Below are 9,562 nucleotides of genomic sequence, written 5' to 3'. Positions count from 1 at the left end.
CCCCCCCCCCATTGCCCAGGCCCTTAAGTCTGTAAGGATTTGCCTGTTCTGGACATGACTTGTAAGGGGTTAATGCATATGCGGACCAGCAGTATTTCAAAAGCTCAGCCTCCAGGATCGCCAGTGGCCACGGGATTGGTCGGTGCAGTTGGGTGAACACGGGGCGCCCAGTCGCCTTCGAGCGTGGAAAGGAGGCAGGTGCAGTTGGCGGGAGATTGTGCGCAGGTGGCTGGGGGCAGAGGGCGGAGGCCGGGGGGTAGGGGGCAGGGGGCGGTGGGCGTGGCCTGAAGCTGGCGGCGGTCGCAGGCCGGCGCCCAGGGCACGGGCATGGCGGGCTGGTGGCGGGAGCTCCTGCGCACCGTCCGGCGCTACCCTTGGCCCACGAACGTGCTGCTCTACGCCGCGCTCTTCTCAGCCGGCGACGCGCTGCAGCAGCGGCTGCGGGGCGGCCCTACCGACTGGCGGCAGACCCCGCACGTGGCCACCGTGGCCGTGGCCTTCCACGCGAACTTCAACTACGTGTGGCTGCGACTGCTGGAGCGCGCGCTGCCGGGGCGCGCGCCGCGCGCCGTCCTGGCCAAGGTGCTGTGCGACCAGGCGGTCGGCGGGCCGGTGTACGTCTCTGCCTTCTACTTCGGTGAGGAGCGGGGCCTCGCACCTGGGGGCCGGAACTGGGGGACGGAGGCGGATCCGGAATTGGGGACGAGAGGCAGGGGTCGGAGTTTCAGGGGCTGGGACCGGGCAGGAGCCTGGGGCTCTGGGGGCCGGGGACCGGGGTTGGAATCCTGGGTTGGGAGCCAGGGTTCAAGGGACTGGGAGGGTCTGGATGAGGGCCGGAGGTCGAGGTGCGAGGGTCGAGAAGTCGGGGGACCGTGGATTAACAGGATTGAGGGGAAAGAAATTGAGGGGCGGTTGCCAGAGAGGCCAGGAATTAGGGGGCCAGGTCGCAGTTCGGACGCTGGGCTGCCCGTAGTCTGGGGCTGGAGGTTTCAGGGGGCCTGGAGCGTACGTAGGCCGGAAGTGGGGAGGCAGGGCTGGGGATCCATTTTCCCCTGAGAAAGGTCCACGGGAAGGTCGAGGAGACCCCAGCTTGCTACCATGTCAGCTGTGAGCCCAGTGACCAAGTTGTGGGGCGGGGCCTCCTTTCCACTGGCGGGATACTCCTTTCCAACATACAAACAAAAGGTGAGGGGATTCAGGATGGTGCGGGCAGAGCCGGTGGAATCTGAGGTGCGGCCCGGTTCCCCTCAAAATGTGTGCTCAGGGCGGTAGTCCTGCTTTTGTAACAAGATTTCCCTGAAGGGGGTCCCGTCCCCATATCAAAACCCACAGAAAATGTCAGGAGACCTTGGACCCCTGCCATGAGAGGACTCTGTACCTGTGAGGGTCTGGGGAGCCCCCTCCTCAAAAAGTCCACCCTGGAGCCTGAGGGCCTGACTTTGGGAACCTTTCTTAGCGCCCTAAATTCTAAAAACAATGGCAAGGGCTCTGTGGCCTTCATCTTCATAGCGTTTTCTATTGCTTGGAAGGGAGTGGGCAGGGGAGGGGCACCCAATCCCCTAAGAAAATTCAAGGGTCCTGGGCCTGGCCTTGGCATTGGGGATCACAGATCCCCCAAGGGGTCTTGTCAGTGGCTGTTGGTGCTTTCTTCTAAACTGTGTTGAAGTGGTCAAGTCACCACTTTGAAGGAATCTACACTGCCCCTTGAATCTTATTTTGAGGGCCAGAGTCACTCACAAACTTCACAGGAAACATGCCTGATGCAGTGCCAACCACATGGCCCATGGGGTCAGTGAGGTCAGGGGATGGAGGACCTGAGAGCAGGAGCTGCCTGATTTATCAGAAGATCTGTCTCTGATCCCAGCACGTGACTTCCAGGCCAGATTGGCAAACAGGTTCCTCATGCCTGTTACTGCAGTGCCCTTGTACTCTGGTGATGGGATGGAGGGTTGAGGGCTGCTGGCATTTGGGAGTCAGATTCCTATCTAATCCTAAAACAACCCAGTGAAGCAGGTATTGTTATTCCCATGTTACAGACAAGGAAACTGAGGCTCAAAGGGATAAACGACCTGCCCGAAAGCAACACAATACATGTCATGGTCTTCATCTCCCTGGGGGATGTCAGTGTTCCTGAAACCAGAAAGATGCAGTCACAGGGCTGCAGGGGCCTGTGGTTCAAGCCCGAGGCCCCTGAAACCAATTCCTGCCCACATTGCTTCTTTGTTTTGCATTTCAGATTTCTGGGCCCTGTTTCCGCCTCCTCATGTTAAACTGAAGGGGGAATGGTGGGAAGGGGGGTGGGTTGGATGTTTGTTCAAGGCACTTCAGACTTGGAAATTGCCTGTATCAGATGTTCCTTTGTGCTGGGGCTGCCTTGGGAGGTAGAATAGTTGTGATTGAAAGGTCTGGCTCGGAATCCACACCTGGGTTGGACTTGGATCACTATCAACCTCTCTCAGCTCTTTTCCTCCTCTGCAACTCCACCATCCTTAGCTGAGGGTTAGGAGGGTCAGATGAAAGAAAACACATCAAGTGCTTAGCCCTTAATTAGTGCTGGGTAAGTGGAATGCTATTACCAATATTGGGCTCGGTTTTCTTACCGGTCCTGTTCTAAGAATCCCCTGCAATTGACTAAAAAGATTTTATTTCCCCTTCTTCCTAATCAGAGTTGGAGGAGACTTTTTAAAGCACTGTCATTTTCACACCTTTCCTAAAATAGGAGGGTTTTGTCCTTGTTCCCTGACTTCCTTTTCAGGGCTGTTGAACGTCAAAGTTTTCCAGATGTTTTTAGGAAGTCTGAACTGGTGTTCTGTTTTCAAATTCCATTTAGAAAGCCTCTTAGATGGGAAATCTGTAGTTGCTAGAATACCCAGAGTCCGGCAGCCTTTTTGTAAAAGAAGGAAATTAAATTTTTCAAATTTTAAACATTTCACAAAATGTTATGAAGGGAGAGAAGAAAAGTCACCAATAGTCCCACCATGCTAACACTGAGGTTTTTGTGAATTCTCTAACAGCTTTTTAAAAAAATAATCATTCTGCCATAACTTGGTACCCTATTATTCTCAGTTCATATTTATCATCACTTTAAAATTTACCTAACTTTAGAATGGAGATTATCTTTTGTTTTCACTGTTGGGTCAGACGGAACATACTGAGTTAGTGATAGTGGTGGTTACCTTGCATATTGGAATAGAAAACTTGAACATGAGCTGTTATACAGTATTCTTCGTATTAAATCTTTAAAAATTCTTTTGGTGTGTGTTTTTTCAAATAGGTATGAGTATTCTCCAGGAAAAGGATGACATATTTTTGGACCTGAGACAGAAATTCTGGAATACATATAAGGTAAGACAGACTTGAAAATACGACCAGGATCTTTTTGTATCTTAACATTAAATACATTTAAATAAAAATATTCTTGGGTTTCCCTGGTGGTGCAGTGGTTGAGAGTCTGCCTGCTGATACAGGGGACACGTGTTCATGCCCCGGTCCGGGAAGATCCCACATGCCGCGGAGTGGCTGGGCCTGTGAGCCATGGCCGCTGAGCCTGTGCGTCCGGAGCCTGTGCTCCACAACGGGAGAGGCCACAACAGTGAGAGGCCCACGTACCGCAAAAAAAAAAGAAAAAAGAAAAGAAAATTCTTAAATTAGGGCTCCAGTTGGTTGGCACAGGGTACTATATTTTGACAGATCTTACATTTGTTTTGATAGTTGAATGAGAAGCTTTGAGTGTCTATATGTGTCTCTGAATTTTAGTCAATGTTCACAACGATTTCTGACATTCTTATATTTATTCTTGTTAGTGATCACGGTGATATTTTTGGAGCCAAAGAAGTTATTGCAAAATAGGAATAGTAGAATGTGAGTGGCTTAGTGGAATCATTCTCACATTTAGAGCTGATGTTTCCAAGTGTGCATTCTGTTGAGTCCCTATAAAAGGAACCTTCTTGACATCACAGAGGTATTTACAGAAAAGGAAGATGTTTCCCAGGGTTATCCTGAGGCTGGAATCAAGTCACCTCTTGTCCTGTTTGCTCAGTACAAATATATATATAATCCAATCCCACAAATGTCTATTCATTTATTCAATGAAGATTTATTGAGCAGTGTCCTCAAGACCTGGCAAAGTCAGGGATGCTTTCCATCTCTGGCCTAGTGTGATTCTATTAATGACAGTGTTTGATTCTATTTGATTCTATTAATGACAGTGAGGTGAATTTTCAGGATTCCAGAATATACACAGCCTTGTCTAGGGCTCAACATCTACTTAATTCTTGTTCAAAAGCAGTGCCAAGCCACCCCCAGCCATCCCGCCACCCTCACCCACACCCCCAGCATCTTCTGTTGAACTATTCTGAGCACGAGAACCATTATCACTCGCTTGGTGGTTGAAGGCAGATGACAGGGAGGGTGGAAGCCACATGCTGCCGAGCCTCTCTGGGGGGAAAGCATTCAGAACTCTTGTTACTTCTCTTGAGGCAAAAATTATGGGCCCATGGTGACATCCAAATATGATTTTCTTCTGCTTTACTTTGGGAAAGGAACAAGTTTGCCCATGATGTCATAGATCTCATGGAGATAGGTACATCTGACATTTATACATTTATACGAAGAGCAAGCCAAGCAGAGTTGTAAAAGAAAGGATTTGCAGATATTTCAGATTCTCCTTCTTTAATGAATACATACAGGCTATCTTCATTGGGTAGAAACGTGGCGACTTTTACACACCTTTTTAAAACAGTGGTTCTGGGACTTCCCTGGTGGTCTAGCGGTTAAGACTCTGCACTCCCAATGCAGGGGGCCCAGGTTCGATCCCTGGTCAGGGAACTAGATTCCACATGCCGCAACTAAAGATCCCGCACGCGGCAATGAAGATCCTGGGTGCTGCAACTAAGACCTGGTATGGCCAAATAAATAAATAAATAAATATTAAAAGAAACCCAAACCCAAAAAGCAAAACACAACACAAACAGTGGTTCCAAATGAGTCAGTTGTATCTATGCCCTTGAGAAGAAAGAGGGTACCGGCAGTCTGATGCCCAGCACCATTTGGGGACTTTCCTGAAGATCTCCCATAACAAGAAATTATCTGCTAGGCATTGCACTAGGTGTTAGCAGAAGGTAACACAAAGCATATATATAGATATATATAGAGAGAGATATACACGCACACACATTGCTACTGTCTTTAAGGGACTTACAGTGTAGTGGGGTAGATAGACAAGTAAATAGACAAACATTAACCTCAATGCCAGGAGCAGTGCTCAGAGCATGCAAACCGGTACTTAGCACAGCATGGAGTTGTAAGAGTGCGGCTCAAGGACAGCTTCCGGGGGCAGGTTATGCCTGAGCGGAGTCTTAAAGAACTCAGGGGAGTTAGGCGGATACCTGGGGCCTTTCCAGGGGCAGAAGGAGCCGAGGAAGGAATGCATAAAACACTGTGGTGTACCTGTAAGGAGGAAACTACAAGGGATGCTATTCATAGAATATAAAATATGAATTGAGGAGCAACTGCAAATGACTTTGGATCTTGGAAGGTGTTGAAGGCCATGCCAAGGATCTTGAACTTAAGTAATTACTGGCAAGGGAGACCAGTTAGAGGGTTACTGTGACCAAGTTCACGTAAGAAATCATGAAGCAGTGGGCAGAGGAAGGATTTCAAAAATACTTAGGAGATAGAATTGGTAGGTCTTGATGATGGATTGGAAGTAGGGTTGACGGGCAAGGACACATCTACGGTGACCCATCCGCATTTACTGGGTAGCATGCAGCATTCTGTAAGCAAGAGCCCACTTTTCTCTCCCAGTTATTTGCTTATTTCTCTGTTATCAGTAGGGACTCAGGGATTCCCATTTTATTGATGGTTTATAATTCATTGCTGTGTTTAATTATTTTTGTTTTTGCAAATGTCCCAGACTTGGCCAGTGAGGGTTGCTTCAAGCTGGCTCCTATTTCCTTGTGATACCCCCCATCGTTTTTTTTAAGCCACTTCCTTACTTTATATCATAAAGATAGATGTTCTAGGCTCATCTTGTACCTTGTACCTTGTATTTGCCCTGCTCTGGCCCTGGAATCAACCATTTCTTTGAGGAGTTCTTTTTCTTTTTTGTGGGGAATGGCATGGGAGACCAAGATCTGCACACTGAGTGAGGCTACATTCTGAAGAAAAAAAATTGCCGTAAGAAGTGAAGCCATGTTTGGATGGGTTTTTCCTAAAGTAGTAAATTCTTTTTTTAAAAAATAAATTTATTTATTTATTCATTTGTTTAATTTTTGGCTGTATTGGGTCTTCACTGCTGCATGGGGGTTTTCTCTAGTTGCTGAGAGCGGGGGCTACTCTTCGTTGCAGTGCGTGGGCTTCTCATCGCGGTGGCTTCTCTTGTTGCAGAGCACGGGCTCTAGGCACGTGGGCTTCAGTAGTTGTGGCCCGCGGACTCTAGAGCACAGGCTCAGTAGTTGTGGTGCACAGGCTTAGTTGCTCCACGGCATGTGGGATCTTCTCTAGAGCACAGGCTCAGTAGTTGTGGTGCACAGGCTTAGTTGCTCCACGGCATGTGGGATCTTCCCGGACCAGGGCTCAAACCCGTGTCCCCTGCGTTCGCACGTGGATTCTTAACAACTGCACCACCAGGGAAGCCCCTAAAGTAGTAAATTCTTAAATGAGTGTACACTTTAAATTTTAAATAGCTTTTATTGCAACAGTTTATTATAGAAACTTTAGAAAATAAAAATTAGTAAAAAAAAAAGAAAAAATAATACCACCTTTATATTACTAGTGTAATACCACTTGTAAGGACTATTTTAAAAACCTCTAGTTTTTTTTTTTTAATATATAATTTACATACCAAGATCTCTATCTTTGAAAAAAAATCCATAATGATGACTCTTTTGTCAGAATGAACAGGTTAAGGCCTGTTAAAATAAATCCATCTTTTTCTTTTTTTGGCCACACCACGCGGCTTGCAGGATCTTAGTTCCCTGACCAGGGATCAAACCTGGGCCCCACCAGTGAAAGCCCTGAGTCCTAACTCCTGGACCACCGGGGAATTCCCACAAATAAATACATCTTAAAAGCTAAACTTATTCTGTAGCATGAAGTAGTTAGAATATATTATTGTCAAATCACCATAAAGAACAGTTTAGTCTAGAGTTTTAAAAATTCATTGATGATCCTGTATTTTATCAATATTTCCCTTGCATCATTTGCATGGGCAAACAGGAAAATTGCAATATATAAATATGTGTTGTGGACTTCCCTGGTGGCTCAGTGGTTAAGAACCTGCCTGCCAATGCAGGGGACGCGGATTCGAGCCCTCGTCCGGGAAGAACCCACATGCCGTGGAGCAACTAAGTCCGTGAGCCACAACTACTGAGCCTGCATGCCACGACTACTGAAGTCTGTGCGCCTAGAGCCCGTGCTCCACAACAAGAGAAGCCACCTTAATGAGAAGCCTGTGTACCACAACAAAGAGTACCCCACCCTCGCCGCAACTAGAGAAAGCCCGCACGCAGCAACGAAGGCCCAACGCAACCAAAAGTAAAATATAAATACATTTAAATAAATAAATATGTGTTGTTATTTTGAAAGCAGTTGTCTTCCAGAATTGGTACTGATTCAGGTAGACTTTTTATTGTAAATTTGTGAATATAATAAAAATCTTTATTCTTGTGCCTAACGGCTGTTTGTACAACTCCTTACCCTCTTCCACTCAAGAGACCGTAAGTAGTCTAATTTAATCTGCTTAGTCTGAAATGTAATACCGCGTCCACATTCCACCTGCCTGGTGTTTCTTAATGCTTTATAGAACGAACCGTGTGATCGTTTTGTGCTATTAAAAAGCATCCTAATAAAGTTTTTCTTTATTCCAGAGTGGTCTGATGTACTGGCCTTTTATACAGGTGAGTTTCAAACTACTTAGAATGCCAACTCATGGGTCTGGTTTATATGGAGCCCTAAAAGACTCTTTCTCTCTCTGTTATAGCTGACCAACTTCAGCCTCGTTCCTGTTCACTGGAGAACAGCTTACACTGGGCTCTGTGCTTTTCTGTGGGCCACTTTCCTCTGCTTTTCACAACAGGGTGGTGATGGTACCTTGAAGTCAGCTTTTACTTTCCTTTGTATAAAGGGAACAAATGAAGTTGAAAGACCCCCAGAGAAATGACAAGTCAAGAACACCCTGAAATTGACTAATTTTTTTCCCTTAAATGCAGAGGATTGCTTGCAGATGAAGTACCCTGCTTACCAGTTATGTGCTCCATTTTGAAGAATTACTATTCTGTAGACCCGATTGTTTTTTTTGTTTTGTTTTTTTATTGCGGTATGCGGGCCTCTCACTGTTGTGGCCTCTCCCTTTGCGGAGCACAGGCTCCAGACGCGCAGGCTCAGCGGCCATGGCTCACGGGCCTAGCCGCTTCGTGGCATGTGGGATCTTCCCGACCGGGGCACGAACCCGTGTCCCCTGCATCGGCAGGTGGACTCTCAACCACTGTGCCACCAGAGAAGCCCGACCCGATTGTTTTTTAATTAGCAATGATAACTTTCAATTTTATTCAGATCTCCTTTTTTTTCATTCTAATCCAAAAGTATTATTGATACTTCTCTAGTATTTTCACTTCCCTAATACTTTGGTTAATATCAATAACAGTGGCAGAATGGCAATTTATAATCATTACTATTTCTGGTCTAATCTTTTATTGCCAGTTGATTTAAGGAGCTTCCATTTTGATTGTATACATCTCTCTTCTGAAATCTCAGGTTATCTCTTAAACACTTTTGGCTCAGATTACCTTTTATACCAAAAATAGTCCTTATAGTTAATTTCTGTTTACACAGAATTCAATCAGGAATATGGAATAACCAAATTTTCCCCTAAAATGCTGTATAATAATTTATTGTTATGCTAATACTAAAGTTCTGGAAGTATGTTTTATATAAAAAGAAATGTGCACAGTGTATGATTAGTGTTTTGTATAGAGTGTATTTTACTGATGTCTTCTACTTTTATAGTTTTTAATTATTTTTTTAGTTAATGTTTTTTAGTTTTCAGCATAGTCACTTGGCTAAATATCCCATTTCCTAGATACATGAAATATATAAAATATTTGGCTTTTAAAAGAAATATATTGAGTGAAGTTTCTAAAAAAAATTAATAAGTTTTCTTCTGGAAGGGAGAACTCTATTCCATAAAGTTCCAGGGAAAATGGTTACCCCAAATTCACACTGATGTTATCTTTTTTAAAATTAGTGCTTTAACATAAATCTAATAGGTAATCTTTAAGGTGTACATGAGAAACTTGATCCAGTTTTTCAGATTTACTCAGTTTTTCTAACTTCAAAACCAGTGGGTTTAAAAATTATTTGACTATTTCAAGAAGTTCTAGCAATTTTCACCCGAGAATTGCATCACTATCCTGTTGCTTTCCATGGAGTGTTTCACAGATTTAAAGATGTGAAGCACTGAGATGTTAATATATTTATCTTGAGAATTTATATTTAAGATTAATTTAAGAATGTATGCCTAAATATTTTAAGCATGTAATTTATATAACTTGTAATATAAATT

At 44.9% G+C, this 9,562-nt stretch overlaps 1 protein-coding gene and 1 non-coding gene across 2 annotated transcripts; both read left to right on the top strand.

The window, feature by feature from the left end:
• Positions 1 to 327: 327 nt before the first annotated feature.
• Positions 328 to 8,161, top strand: MPV17L (MPV17 mitochondrial inner membrane protein like). The gene is made up of 4 exons (XM_007466952.1): positions 328 to 637; positions 3,275 to 3,345; positions 7,869 to 7,898; positions 7,982 to 8,161. Exons 1-4 carry the CDS (start codon positions 328 to 330, stop codon positions 8,159 to 8,161), a joined length of 591 nt encoding a protein of 196 aa, XP_007467014.1.
• On the top strand, positions 4,755 to 4,827 carry TRNAG-CCC (transfer RNA glycine (anticodon CCC)). The gene has a single exon. It is a non-coding gene; the product is annotated as a tRNA-Gly (tRNA).
• Positions 8,162 to 9,562: the final 1,401 nt, after the last annotated feature.

This window comes from Lipotes vexillifer, unplaced genomic scaffold, assembly GCF_000442215.2.
Source record: "Lipotes vexillifer unplaced genomic scaffold, Lipotes_vexillifer_v1.1 scaffold232, whole genome shotgun sequence".
Lineage (NCBI taxonomy): Eukaryota > Metazoa > Chordata > Mammalia > Artiodactyla > Lipotidae > Lipotes > Lipotes vexillifer.
Note: the sequence above shows the minus strand (reverse complement) of the source record. Positions and strands in the feature narration are given on the sequence as shown.